Here is a 15,072-nt window from a genome sequence, read left to right as displayed (position 1 = left end):
ATTGTCTTTCCATTTTTCTTTCATTGATAATATTGCTTCAAGTTGGCTGCATTCCAAGGACGAAGTAGAGGAGCTCCACTTAAGGTTCGCAAATGGTATGACCCATTTTCGTTGGCTTTTGACACCATATAAGGACCTTCCCAATTGGCTTGAAGTTTTCCGACTCTTTTCTCAGCCGTGTCTTCAAAAACTTTTCTAAGTACTAATGAACCTTCCTTGAAAATTCGAGGTCGCACCTTCCTGTTGTAGTACGCAGCCGCCTTTTGTTGATATGTGGCCATTCGGATGGATGCTGCCTCTCTAGCCTCATCCGCCCAATCCAAGTGCCTTGCAAGCTCGTCGTCTCCATTTCTTTGGCCTTAGATAGCAGTTCGGGTTGTTGGCATACCCACTTCAGTTGGGATGACAGCATCTATTCCGTATGCAAGGGCAAACAGAGTATTTCCTGTTGGCCTTCCGAGTGTGGTACGGTAGGCCCATAAGACGCCGGGTAGCTCTTCTACCCACTTTCCTTTGGCTTTTTCCAACCGTTTTTTCAACGCATTCAGTAAGGTTTTATTAGTTGCTTCCGCTTGACCGTTGCTATGAGGGTATTGCGGCGTGGAATACAAATTTTTGATGTGAAGTTCTGCGCAAAAACTTTTAAAGATAGAGCTATCAAACTGAGGGCCGTTGTCGGTTACAATTGCTTGAGGGATTCCAAATCGGCATACTATATTTTTCCAGACGAATCTTTTGACGTCCTTGTCCTTGATGCTTGCGTAGGCTTCAGCTTCTACCCACTTACTAAAATAGTCGATAGCAACAAGCAGAAACTTCTTCTGAGCAGGTGCAGTGGGTAAGGGTCTCATGATATCCATCCCCCATTGTGCGAAAGGCCAGGGGCTTGTCACTGAGTTTAACATCTCAGCGGGCATATGCGAGATTGGCGCATGTTTTTGGCATTTGTCGCACTTCCTGACATGGACCACTGCTTCCTACCTCATTGTAGGCCAATAATATCCTTGTGAATGTGCTCGGTGCGCTAGGGTTCTGCCCCCTGAGTGGTTCCCGCAAACGCCTTCGTGCAGTTCGGATAGAACATATTGGATTTCCGGCTGGATCAAGCACCTGAGGTACAGACCTCCGAAGGATCGCCTGTAGAGATCTCCTCCGATTAGGGTAAAGCGGGATGCTTATACCCGGACTTTGTGGGCGTGTTTGGGATTTTCAAGTAATGCCCCCGATTGTAAGTAAACCCTGATGTCGACAGCCCAGTCATTTTCCTTTGGGCTCACATTACAGACGTGTGATTCAGCAATGGTGGGAGTGACTTGAACATATATCGATAGCATTGTTGACTCTTTTATGGGAAATGATGCAGCTATTCCTGCCAAAGTGTCGGCCTGCACATTATCCCCCCTTGGGATTTTCTCGATGATCCATTCTTCCAGCCGATTGAGTGACTCTTGTATTTTTAATGAGTATTTAGCCATGCGCTCGTCCTTGGCCTCATATTTTTTTAGTATTTGCCCCACGACGAGCTGGGAGTCGTTGTGGATTTTGAGTTTTGAGGCGTTCAAAGTGGTTGCAAGGTTCAATCCGGATAGGATGGCTTCATATTTAGCCTCATTGTTTGAGGCGGGAAAATTCAGATGGATGGATTGCTCCAGTCGTTCTCCGGTTGGCGTTTTGAGAAGGAGTCCAACCCCTTATCCGGATGAGCGGGAGGCTCCATCAACATACAGAGACCACCAATTATCCGGAGTTGATTCTTTATCCGGGGTGCTTGCTTCGGGCAATTCTGTTATAAAATCTGTCATGACTTGCCTTTTCAGAGATAATCTGGGTTGATATCCTATTCCATATTCGCTCAACTCTATCGCCCATCGCAGCATCCTGCCTGTTATGTCAGGTTTATGAAGGATATTCCTGAGAGGTTGATTGGTGAGAATGGTTATGGGATGAGCTTGGAAATAGGGACGCAGTTTCTGAGCAGCCGTGCGCAGCGCTAGAGCAGTCTGCTCCATCCTTGAATATCTTGTTTTTGCGTCGGCAAGCGCTTTGCTAATGAAATATACGGGTTTTTGTTCTCGAGGTGACAAGGAACGGAGCAGGACTGCGCTCACAGCCCAATCGGTAACTGCTAGATACAGGTATAGTCTTTCCCCAGGTTGCGGACTGCTCAGAATGAGAGGTTGAGAAAGATACCGCTTGATTTCCTCAAATGCATTTTGGCAGTTTTGCGTCCATCCGAATTTATTAATATCTCTTAGTGTCAGGAAAAAGGGCTTCATCTTGTCTGTGAATCGAGCTATGAAACGTCCGAGAGCGATGAGTTTGCCAGTGAGGCGTTGTAGCTGCTTCTTGTTTGTTGGTGCAAGCATGTTGGCGACTGCTTTCACTTGATCTGGATTGATTTCGATTCCTCTTTGGGTAACCATGAACCCTAGGAACTTCCCTGAGCTTACTCCGAACGCGCATTTGGCTAGGTTAAGCTTCATGCCATACTTTCTCAATAAATGAAAATTTTCCTGTAAGTGCTAGGTGTGTTCGCCTCGGGTTTTGCTTTTGACTACCACATCGTCAATGTATACCTCAATAATATCGCCAATCAGCGGCTTGAAAATCTTGGTCATCAACCTCTGATATGTAGCACCAGTATTCTTGAGTCCGAATGGCATGACTCTATAGTAGTAGAGCCCATGAGGAGTTATGAATGAGGTTTTTTCTTCATCATCCGGAGCCATGGGGATTTGGTGGTATCCGGAGAAAGCGTCTAAAAAGGATAGCCTTTCATGCCCAGAGGTTGCATCCACTATTTGATCTATTCGCGGTAGTGGAAAACTGTCTTTGGGGCACGTGTCATTGAGATTGATGTAGTCTATGCACACCCGCCATTTTCCTCCCTTCTTCAGGACCACTACTACGTTTGCTAACCATTCTGGATACTCCACCTCCTTAATAAATCCGGCTTCCAATAATTTTTCCATTTCTTCCTGAATGACTTTCTGCCTGTCCGGATGGAATCGTCGGATTTTTTTTCGAACAGGCTTGGAGGTGGCTAATACGTTGAGCCGGTGAGAGGTGATGCTCGGAAGTATTCTAGGCATGTCCGAGTGGGCCCAAGCAAAAATATCTCGATTTTGTTGGAGCACTTTTTGAAGTTCAAATTTCTCAGCTGGCGGCAGGAGGGTACTAACGTATGTGAAGTGTTCACCTTCCTTTGATATCCGGATGGCTTCCAGCGGATCTGCTACCGGGGGATCTTTGTCTCCCGGATGCTGTAACTGCTATTGGTCAGAAGCAGTTGCTCCTTTGAAGGAATGTTCGCAGTCGGTACTGGGTCCGGCTTCGCGAGAGATCTGATAACATTGTCGAGCAGCAAGCTGGTTTCCGTAAAGATTAATTTGCCCATCTCGGGTAATGAAGCTGACCCTTTGATGATATGTGGATAGAATGACTTTCATTCCATGTAACCATGTACGTCCCAAGATGGCATTGAAAGGGGATAAATCCTCAACCACAGAAAACAGAACGTTTAGGACAACTGGCCCAGCATGAACCGGCAGTATTACATCTCCGAGCGAGGTTGTGGAAGAACCATTAAATCCGGACAGGGTTCTTCCGGGATTTTCTAAGCTGGAGGGTTCGAAGCCCATTCGTTTAATGATTGCCACCTGCAACAAGTCTGCGGAGCTGCCTGGGTCGATCAGGATTCTTTTCACGTCGTAGTCTCCCACCCCTACTGTTAGGACGAGAGCATCTCGGTGTGGTTGCAGCACTCGGGTTGGATCTATAGCGGGGAAAACGATAGTTCCATCTATGGGATGGGTGCTCCCATTGGCTAATCCTGGTCGGATGGAGCTCACGTGTTCTCAAACCGTAGCGCTCATAGCAGTCTCTGCCTTTTCCTTTTGGAACTGTACTCGTCATCCAAGAGTCCTCCGTATATATAGTTGATCATTGCCCTAACAGGAGTTGCTGGGGCGCGTGGGCCTCGATTACGGGGAGATTCTTCACCTTAAGGGACTGTTCGGATATATTGTTTCAAGTGTCCTGCCTTCAGGAGATCCTCCACCATGTAACGGAGGCTTATGCACGCTTCAGTTGTGTGCCCGTGATCTTTGTGATATTCACATCTTTTGTTGCGGTCCTTTTCTGAGGGGTTAGATCGTATTGGCACGGGCCACCTAAATCCGGGCAGATTGCGGATTATAGGAAGCAGTTTTTCATACGACTTGGTGAGAGGTGTTTGAACGAGTGGTGGGCGCCGCTCGTCTTGCCTCCGGTTGGATGACCTAGGATGGTTGGGTGTTTTGAAGCTTCTGGCGGCTTCGTTTTTAGTGGCCTGGTGATTACTACTCAAAAAGTGCTATTTGATAGCTTATAATTAATCCTTTTAAACACTTTTGAGTAGTAGTTAGAGCCTTTTAACCCAATTAGCATGTTAAGGCTCCTTGCAATCAATTATAATCAAATTGCCTTAAGTTTTGGTGTTTTGATAGCATTTTGACCACCAAAGCATTATGTAATTGAGGAGAGTTATATGGAATCCTTGGCAAGCAATGGGAAGCTAAGAGGAATGAAGAAGCCAAGCTTTGAAGCACTTTTTCCATAAGCAAAGTGGGAATGCAAGGAAAAGCAAAAGAGGAATCAGTCATGGAGCATTCTTGATGACAGTCACTGCAACCAATTTTGGAGCACTTCCTGAAGTCCAAATTATACATACAATATGTCATTTGAAAGCTTAGGAAGTCAACAATCCAATGCTTCAAACCGTGTGCAATTTGGAGCTGAAATGAGGAAGTTACAGCCTTTGGAAGACAACTGCTCCAAGTTGAAAGAGGCTTCAGAGTAGTGCTGCGGAATCAGCCTTATGTTGCAAGATATTTCGCAGCACTTTAGCACAGTGCTATGGACTCCCCCTGAAGCTTCACGCCGCGATGAAAGCTAAACACCTCAATATGGAAGTCCTTTTTGTTGAAGTGTTGAAGCAGCTGACTGCTATGAAGAAATTTCGCAGTTCCTCTTGTGCACCTGCGAAATTCCGCAGACCTCACTTGTCGCCTGCGAAGTGATCCTGAGTGCTCCCCGATATTTGTAACCGACACTTGGAGATATTTTTCATTAGATTTTTGTTGCCCAAATGGCCAAATTCTCCTTGTAAGTCACCAATGATAGATTTCCTTAGCTTTTAAGTTAGGAATTTGGCAAAATATCATGGAATAGCTGTCATTGTAATTTTGGTTTAAAATGAAGCCCGAGGAGCCTGTTAAGGTGTTCTAGTTGTTGAACCTTTTGTAATTTTCAAAAGAAAGAAATACAGAGAGCTTTAGCTCTTTTCTACCTTACCTTCTCACTTTGTATTTTAATATTTTTACCAAGTTATGCACTCTCTAAGGAGCTTTCCCCAGAGAATGAGTAGCTAAGCTTTTTAGTTCCTTGGAGTTAAGGTTGCCGGGAAAGGTTCCAAGTGCTTCAATCAGAAGCTTTGTGGTTTCAGCTATGAATGAAGAGTAAGTGTGTCCCGTGAATGGTTTCTAATGTTTTTAGTTAACTTAAAACACCTTGGAGTCACCTGGGCCAACACTTGGTAAGGCAAGTGATCTCTAACCATGGAGATGCACTAGTTTACCCCTTGCGAGCCTCTGGTAGGTGACTTGAAGGTAGGATTTTCTAGAATAGCCAACACTTGGTAAGCTTTTGGACTCCTAGGAGACATCCATTAGTTACCTCTTGCGAGCTTTTGACGGGTAATCCAAGGTTAAAGATCACCTTGAATGGTAAAAGCTAAGTGAGAGGCTCAAACCATTGCAAGTTGCATCAGTGAGAGAATTAGAGCTGAAATCCAATTGAGGGATGCATTTATGCAGCACCTGTTAGAGAATTGACTTTATGTTAATTCTCTAATGTGAGGAATTGAACCAAGTGACCGGAGCTATGCTTTTGCATGAGGAACCTCCCTTGTATACCTGAATCTCCAAGGAATGCTTTTCTTCTTAAGTTATTTTCATCACTTGTTGTGTTGTTAATCTAAGTCCAAACCTTTTTCAACCAAAGTTTGTGTTTTATTTCTTAAGCAAACCTTGAAATGAAACAACACCAATTCACTTTGAATTGGTATCATTTTCAACTTGAGTACCCTTCCCAGTGGAACGATCCTAGAGCCACTATGCTATAGTAGCTTTGTATTTGCTACCCTAGTTCATGGTGTTATAGGTTATAAATATTGTTGATTACTCTCGCCATCAAGGAGCACCAGCTGGATACGAACCAGCTGAGACACCAATTAGGCATGAATCACCTGGCCAGTTACCAGGACCTGCTGTGCAGCGGCACGGATGTTGTCCTCTAGCATGGAGTATTTATTCGCACACCGGAATAACTCGTCCATGGTTGTGGGAGGTTTTTTAGCGAGGGACTTGAAGAAGGGGGTCCCTAGGCATATGCTCCGCTTAAAAATTTGGAGGATTGCGTCCATGCTGTACGATTCGACTTGTAGAACAGCTTGTCCGAAGCGCTTAACGAACTCTCTCAAAGTTTCGTTTTCTTGCATTTTGAGGTTCTGCAGGGTGCTGATATTCTACTTATATCTGGCTGAGCATAAGTATTGCCCCACGAAGACCTCGGACAAATCCTGAAAATTGTCAATCGAGTTTACGGGCAGTCGGTGGAACCATGAAAGAGCCTGGCCTTTCAAACTGGCTAGGAAAACCTTGCACAACAGCATATCATTTCCCATGTCAAGGGTCATGAGCTGCCAATAATGCATTATATGATCAAAGGGATCATTGGATCCATCATATGTGGAGAATTTCGGGACGATGAACCCTCGCAGGGGTTCATATTTAACGATACGAGAGCTGAAAGGTGTGGAGAGCATGTCATCTAGGCGCTTGCTAATAGAGCCCAGAAGGGCTGTACGCGAGGGAAGTTTGCCACTCTGCACCACCAGGGGGCGGGCAGCATGTCTTTGTAGAATAGGCGAGCTCGAGGGCTCGGAATATGCATCCAATGGTATGGTGACGTGAGGCCTGTTTTTGTAGGGTATTTGGGGTCCCAGACGCGCGTACATGGCGTCAGATATTTAGGGCCTCCTCTTACGTCGTGATTTGGATGAGACTCGAGTAGAGCCTGAACTTTCGTCTCGTCGGACATGGTGAGCATGCACTGGGGTCTGACTAGGCCCTGCTTCCTGCGGCCCGAGGGTTGGGCTCGCCTCTCGGGGAAGTGGAACTCCCTGGCTATGACAGGGGTCCTGCCCCCGCTGACAGTGCTGAGGTTGGGGAGAGCTTCGGATCCTCAAGACGTTGTTTTCTTCCCTGAGTTTCCTTGTTTCTTGAAGCAGAATTTGCATCTGCTGTTCGTTCTCTCGCTGTCGTCTTTCCATGGCGTCCCGCCACTCGGAGTGACTTTCGACACCTTTGGCTGAAGCACGACTCCTTGAGGGTGAAACCATCTTTACAGTTGGAAGATATAGGATTTACTGAAAAGAGAAGACATTCCCACAGATGGCGCCAGTGTTGGTGGCGAAATTTCCCTGCTACAGTAATTGTCAATCAGCAACGAAACCTCGGTCAACGCATAATATCATTCCTTCCTTCTTCCTGCAAAAAGGCGTCCGGATGGGATGTTTGGAGGGTGCGTCCGACGGTTTTGTTAGCCATGGCTCAAGAGATCAAGCTTTCAGGTTGTTTTCAGGAATAATCAGCCTTACCTTCCTCTTTGTGTGAAACCTCTTTTATATAGTGTCAGAAAGTATGGCACCGCTTGGCTAGTGGGTTCCATTGTCATGATTGTGGCCCATAGGCAAAGCAATCATGACATTTCTGGTGTCAGAAGGCGGTTGTCAAGAAGGTATTTAGGCGGTGGACGTCGCCGCACTTTATGACTTTTTAAATATCGGGAGTGTGTCAGGAAACCTGAGAAGATTTGGGAATGTCTTGTCGAATGTATGTTACATTAATGATGAGTGACAGTTCAGTGGACTTGGTCGCCAGTGTTGTCAGAGTTATTTTCTTGATATGCGGGCGGAAGTGGATCCGGCGAATCCGTGAATACCTAACGAGCTATGCTGTCCGGGTATGCTGTTACTAGAGTAACCGGACATGTCTATCCGGGGAAGTTGAATCGTCTTCCTTCTCCATCCGGTGGGAGATGCCGAATGTGATATACTTGGAGAAGGTGGAACGTCGTCCAGATCCGGGGAAGTTGAATCGTCTTCCTTCTCCATCCGATGGGAGATGCCAGATGTGATATACTTGGAGAAGGTGGAACGTCGCCCAAATCCGGATATGAAATATCTGGCTAAGGTGGAATGTCAGCCGGATATAATGGCGGCTGCGAGACATCCCGGGTGGAATGAGCGATGATTCCCCCATTCGGGTGGAACTAGCTGTGCTATGTGTCGTAGGGGGATCGTCCGCGTGGCCAAAAGAGAGAGAGACACGTGGCACTTTTTAGTGGGGATCCCACACTGAACAAGTGTATGTTGGGTCTAGATTGATGATACCATTACTTATTTATTCATGTCCACCATGTACTCACTCTTCCATGATCTATCCAACTTATATTTATATATATGCTACTTGAATATACCATTTTATCACTTGGATATGTTCAGGGCTCAAAATAACACCAGCGATGGAGGCACAGAGGACAAGAGGAGTCGCTATCCTGTAGGCCATTACCATAGGAAGATTAAGCAATTTGTCTTTTGTACTATCTTAGTTTGCTTCTATATATAAAATGTTACCCTAAATGTCTTTTTTTGTAATAAGTTATTTCCTATCAAAAAAACTAATGGTGGAGGAGCAGTTACCCCTGTACCCCTGTAGGCCATCACCAAAGGAAGATTAAGCAATTTGTCTTTAGTACTATCTTAGAAACAATCCTAGTAAAAGAGACGATTTCAATAATAATCTAAACAAGTAGGCTTATCAATGGTTGAATACATAGAAATATAATCTCCCTATGCATTATGAATTATATTCAATAATTTGAATTTCTTATCCTGTTGGTGGGAGAGTTGATTTTTTACCATTACATCAGCCAAAAGGGATTACGATCCTTTCAAAAGACAAAAATTTTAAGAAACATTACCAGCTCAAAGAATTTTTAAATAAGTACTAAAAAAATTTAACCCTTCGCAATGTCATCATATCCACGTAATCCCATGGCTCATAAATCATATGTTTTCAAACCCACATGTTATATTTGATTGATAGGATAAAATATGTATATTTTATGATATTATTTTTAATAAAATATTATATTTAATGAACATAATATACTTTGAAATATGTTGTATTATGTTATATAATATGTACAAATATTTTTTATATACTGAATAATATATATAATAATAATATTTTATAATAAATTTTATACAAATTTTTTAGTTTTTAAATTTTAAATTTAATATTTTTAACAGAATATATAGATATATTAAGGCAGAAAAAAAAAAAAAAAAAAAACCTTCAACGAAATCTGAAGGTCTGTGATCAAGCCAGAAGATATCCTCCCTATTTATTTTTCTTTAAATTGGAAAATACCACAAAGTTTATTATCTTCATCAGCACATTGACAACCGAAACTCAAGTAATTTGAAATGCCCGTATCAACGCTATGCAACAAAACAACCTTTTGCATGTGTCTTTTGACAGCTAAAAAAGAAGGATAAAAAGCTTAGCACTTACCCACATTTTATAAAGTAGAATTTTCAGGTCCAGAGCCATCATCTAGTCAAGAAAGCAGAAGAACAAAGAGAAAGGGAATTAATAACCAAAAATAAAAATTTAACTGCAAATCCATGTATCAAACCAAACATCCAAATGCAACCTGAGTTACAGAACAAATCCAAAACGACTTATGAATTATTTGATGATGACAAAAGTTTGCCGTTGGACAAGCAAATGGAAACATATATGAAACTATTATTTTTCTTGAAATACAACTCATGAGAGAGAATTGAACCATATAACCTTGTAATATAAAATCAAAGCATTGTAGACATGAAAACATTTTGAATCCAAAAGCGTAAATTAAAATAGATCATAACATGTTTTGACATCAAAGATTCTTTTATTTTCTCAACACAAATCACTGATCGAAATTCCATGGCAAAATGAAGAGGAAAAAGAATTACATTCACATATCTTCACAATAAACTAACCTCAAATCATAAGATTCCTACGCTATATTTCTGTGTAAAACAGCTCGAAGCCTGCAATCACAATTTGGCGAGACAACGATGATGTCCTCGCAACAAAAATAGCTCGGTGGAGGAATGCTTATAGCCCACTAGGAGGCCTGAAAGAGACTACTTGGACAGAGAACAGGGCATTACAACCTTTTGAAGAGAGGTCTAGCGGGAACTACACAAACAAAGTAGCATTTTGCTTGCCGACAACCACTCTCTTCTTCTCTTGAACAGAAACTATCCCTCTCAAAGATTTAAACTTTATACCAAACAAAATAGAGACAAGACAGATTTGCAAATCAACACAAACCCCTGTAAGCTCACAACATTTGATTACAACATGCCCACAACAAAACAACAAAAGTGTCTCCAAATTGACAACTAAACTGCAGAAATTTTCGAGCCATTGAAAAGCACATTTTCAGCCTCAAAACTCTTAAACACCCACCTCTGTGCAAATTGAATCTATCAAAGTACACATGCCCAGGTTGCTCTGTGCCCTCCTGTAGTCTTCCTTGTGTTGAAGCTCACAAGCAACACACTGGGTGTACGGGCAAGAGGCAGCGGACCCAGTTCGTTCCCCTTTCTCAATTTGACGATAATCTCCTCTTATCTGGTAACTTTTTCTCCCAATTTTGTTCTTTATTGTCAAATTTCAATATCCATTTGGCTATTCTAAAGATTTTTATCAGTGGATTGTGGTCACCATTGAGGAAGTTTACTGCTTTTTTTTTTTTTCCTTGAAATTTCGATATGTTTCGCCATTTTGAAGATGTTCGGCAATGGTGTATTGTAATTAGCTTGAGGAATTTTGCTCTTTGGTCTTTATAATACAGTGTTTTCTTTTGCTGGTTTGTCCATTCCTTCGCAGTCATGGCTGCTTTGAAGATCTTTCTGTGTAGGTATTATGTGATTTGTAATTGGCTTGAGGAAGTTGAGTGTTTTGTCTTCAAATTTCAAAGTTTTGATACAAATTTAGGGTTTCAAAGTTTTTTCATGGGTTGATCGTTAATTTATGTGAAGTAGTTGTCTTTTAGTTTGAAGGAAGATTACTACATGTCTACTTATGGGTTGTTTGTTAGTAAAATTTGATATGATTTATGTTTTACATGCAGTTTCTATTTTCTAGCTTTGTTTTCATACCACTATTATCTAAAAAATTAGTAGTCAAACTAGTTTTTGAACTCAATGAATGGTCTTTGGCCTTTATTTTTTTTTATTTTTTTTAATAAATAAATTGAGATTTTTTTTTCCAAGTCCTAGCATTACCCTTTTCATATCTTTTTTCTCGGAGATAAATGCAGTACTTGGACGATTGAATGGCGGTTTCATTCAACAGACATTGTTTTACTCATCCGTAGGTGAGCTCTCTTACCTATTCTTATATTCAGGAGAGCTTTTATAATAGTCTTCCTACTCTATCAATTTTTATTGTTTCATTGATTCATTTAATGTTATTATTATAGAGTAAATGAAAACTCAACCCTCTCATCTGTAATTGAGAACCATTTAAAGCCTTGGCCATGGAATCATAAGCTCAAGCCATTCTGTGCAGAGCAGTTGGACTGTCTCAAATTTTTCATTAGTAAATATCTGAAGGTATTTCCTCTTCCCTGCTGATTCATAGTTGTTGACTGTAGACACCACAGACACTAATTTTAAGCCTTAAAAGGTTTCTTGTGTTTCCATTGAATTATAATTTAATGGATTGTCTTGGCCCTTGTGGAGCTGGGCAACTTGTTTAGGAATCCAACTGTGTTGAACCCAGCTTTATTGTTGGATTGCATTGAGCTAGTGTGAGGCCATGAGCCAAAATGCCAGCTAAGGTATAGCACATCATCCATGCACTATTTGTTAATTGGATCACTGTTTTTTTACTGTGGTTTATTGTCCGTCCTCTTTGGAGATGGTCCATTTATGCTAGGTACTGCTGCTGAAATCTTTGAAATTGAGAGGCTAGGATTTGCTCAACTTGCAACACGCAGTGCATTGTCGGCCAAAAAATTATACTTGTCTCTCTGATTCTTTGGTTCAAATAATGGTTTATGGTGGGTAAAATAATTGGTCACCCAACTGGTCCATACCAAAATACCTGAATTTACATTTTTTTTTCCCCGGATTGGGGAAATGAGCATCCTGGGTTGGGACTGAATTGGGTTATTAGTTGATGTTCTATTTGAATTTCTATTAGCCTTCAATTCTATTGCACCCACGTTACCTATGAAAAGAATTTTCTACCATTCCCACCTGAAATCCTGCCATTACTTGATGTCTACTCAAATATATTCTATATGTAACATTTCCCTGCATATAACTTTCCTCGCTTTATAGAATTTAAAAAGAAAAAAAAATTATCAAAACATTTTTTTCCCCTATGAACAAGAAAAAAATTTCTATCTGACAAAAAAATGTTATCCTTCCATATTACTGCAAGGCCGCATGTCACCTTTCCATGAGTTCGATATAAGAGCTCCAATAATTAGTGAATTTAGTTATTCTGGAGTACCCTCTGATTCATGTTTTCCTCCCTTCACATAGCTATGATATCAATGTCATTAAAGGTGCCAAACCCCTGTCATCAACCAGAGCTTAAGGAGTCTGTCGCCATTGATCACCCAAGTCCAAAAGGCATTTAATTCAGGGAAGAGGAAATAGAAGAAGATGGTGGTCTTCAAATCCTTAGTTTCTAGATCTCATTAAGCATGTGAAATCGATAGAAGCTAATAAGCTACGGTCCAGCCCCCACGAGAAGGAACCAGGTGAAAACATGGATTTTGATCGAGGCTTGCTTGATGTATATTTACTCTGATATTAATCCTGATGATTTTCTAGAATAGGGAAGGTGACTTTTCCAAGGAAGTGAAATATGAAGAAAGAATAGATCGTGCAAATCTTGGTAGAGTTTTCCCAGTGGAGGAATTAGAGGAAGGGGAAATTCCTGGTGCTGAACAATTGAATGCTCATATATTATTTGGGATCATCAATATTATTTAAGAGCAAAGATAATTTCAAGTTTATTTATTTATTTATTTTTCTTTTTAAGAAAGAAAATTTTGGATTTGAATTCTTACCATTTTGATTTGAAATGAGAATATTGCTTGAAGTAAAAAATAATAAAAAAAAACCTACAACCTTATCTAAAAATGAAAATTTTCTACCACTTTTACTAAATAAGGACTTTTATTTACAACTTTATTTTAAAAAAGAATTTTTGCCTTGAAAAACAAAATTTTATCTATCTCTTAATTCATTTCATTTAAAAAAACTTTCAATTTTATTTATAAAAGCTTTGCAACCTATTTTATTTTCTAAAAAAAAGTTTATTTAGAAAAGCTTTGTAACTTATTTTTTTTCTAAAAAAAAAGGTTATTTTCAATCTTATATATATAAAAAAAAAACTTAAATTTATTAAAATCATGATTTTAGGATTTTATTTTTTTTATTCGAAACGGTTTTTTATTAAAAGGGTTTTTATTTAAAAAAAAAGTTACTTTTATATAATTGAGTTTATCTATTAAAAAAAATTATCTTGATGACTCTGATTTTTATTTATTTATTTTTAAGACAAAATTTAATTTATTGAAAATGTACTAGAAAGGCATTTTGGTTTATTAGAATTATGAATTTTGATTTACTTAAAAAAAATTATTACAAATGATTAAATCTGAAAAAAAAAAAAAAAAAAAAAAAAAAGCCTTGGTTTTGTCATTATTATTATTATAAAATAAACAAATAAATAAGTAGATAAATTTTTTAAAAATAAAATCAATGAAATAATCTACAAACAAAAACATTATTATTTGTTTATCACTAGACTTACACAACAATTTGAAAATTAGAAATTGTAATAATACGAAAGAAAGTGAATTAGATATATACATCAATATATAGAAAAATGACAAACAAAATAAATTCAATATATAAATTAAATAAAAATAAATAAAAATAAAGAGAAGACTGGGATTAACAGTTATACCTTTACAGTGCAATTCCAAGTTTAGTTAAACTCAAAAATGTCAAAAAAAAAATTTAAAAACTACTGTGGAAATCGACAAACTTACCCAAATTTTCACCATTGAATGGTGGTGATTAGAGGAAGATATGGTATTCGTGGGGGAAGACGAGCATCCCTAGGTGATGATTCGTGAAGGGAAATGGTGGTGGTGGTGTTGAAATGGGAGGAAAAGAGGTGGGAAGATATTTGAGCACGAGGGAAGATGGTGAGATGGGTGTCACGATCCATGGTTATGAGTGTGGTAAAAAATCATAAGAAGAAAGAAGAAAAATAAATAAAAACATGAAAAAATAAATAAAAATAGAATAGGTGAGTGAAAGTGAATTGTGGTGAAAGTATGGTTTGAAGTATTAGTAAATATGAATATATTGATATTTAAATTTTATGAATATATTGAAAATATTAGTGGATGTCTTGATAAAAATATTGATAAAATGAAAATTATTTAAAATTCATGAAAAAAAAACTCCAAAAAAAAATGATAAAATAAAAAATTAAACATATTGAAGTTATTTTGTAAGTGTAATTGACATAGGTACACCGAAGGATAATATATATTAAATTTTAAAAAAAAATATCTCAAATTCCTCTAATATAAATATTTATTTATTTTAAAAATTAAAAACTATTTAAAACCCATTTTTATTACATTTTAAATAAAAAATTAAATACTTTTTCAAATTTATATAAAATATTTTATTTAAAATTTAATTTCTAAAATATTATTATTTGTGGTGACAATTTTTTGCTATTGACATTAATTTATTTAAATTATCAAAAATTATATTAATAATTTATCTTATCAAATTAATTTTAATTTATAAAATATTATAACTTCATTATTATTTTTTTATATTTTAGAAAATTTTAAATA

The 15,072-nt window shown here is 38.9% G+C and overlaps 1 protein-coding gene and 1 long non-coding RNA gene across 4 annotated transcripts; one reads left to right on the top strand and one right to left on the bottom strand.

Annotated features, from left to right (window-relative positions):
- Positions 1-3,272: 3,272 nt before the first annotated feature.
- LOC117910270 lies at positions 3,273-3,915 on the bottom strand. Its single transcript, XM_034824353.1, has 2 exons — positions 3,852-3,915; positions 3,273-3,775 (listed from the first exon to the last, which is right to left on the bottom strand). The coding sequence occupies exons 1-2, from the start codon at positions 3,913-3,915 to the stop codon at positions 3,273-3,275; spliced, it is 567 nt and encodes a 188-aa protein (XP_034680244.1).
- Positions 3,916-11,739: 7,824 nt separating this feature from the next.
- LOC117910272 lies at positions 11,740-13,212 on the top strand. Of its 3 annotated transcripts, none has more exons than XR_004650601.1 (3): positions 11,740-11,782; positions 11,912-12,942; positions 13,021-13,212. It is a non-coding gene; the product is annotated as an uncharacterized LOC117910272 (long non-coding RNA). The 3 variants fall into 3 exon arrangements; XR_004650602.1 differs by having other exon boundaries at positions 11,745-11,782; positions 11,929-12,942; XR_004650600.1 differs by lacking the exon at positions 11,740-11,782 and having other exon boundaries at positions 11,828-12,942.
- The last annotated feature ends 1,860 nt before the right edge of the window (positions 13,213-15,072 follow it).

This window comes from Vitis riparia, unplaced genomic scaffold (genome assembly GCF_004353265.1).
Source record: "Vitis riparia cultivar Riparia Gloire de Montpellier isolate 1030 unplaced genomic scaffold, EGFV_Vit.rip_1.0 scaffold689_pilon_pilon, whole genome shotgun sequence".
Lineage (NCBI taxonomy): Eukaryota > Viridiplantae > Streptophyta > Magnoliopsida > Vitales > Vitaceae > Vitis > Vitis riparia.
Note: the sequence above shows the minus strand (reverse complement) of the source record. Positions and strands in the feature narration are given on the sequence as shown.

Coding starts and splice junctions, on each gene's coding strand:
- LOC117910270 (XM_034824353.1), bottom strand. CDS start 3,915: ATGACGAGTACAGTTCCAAAAGGAAAAGGCAGAGACTGCTATGAGCGC. Junction 3,776..3,851: donor GCGCTACGGTTTGAGAACAC/GTGAGCTCCATC, acceptor TCCCCGCTATAG/ATCCAACCCGAGTGCTGCAA.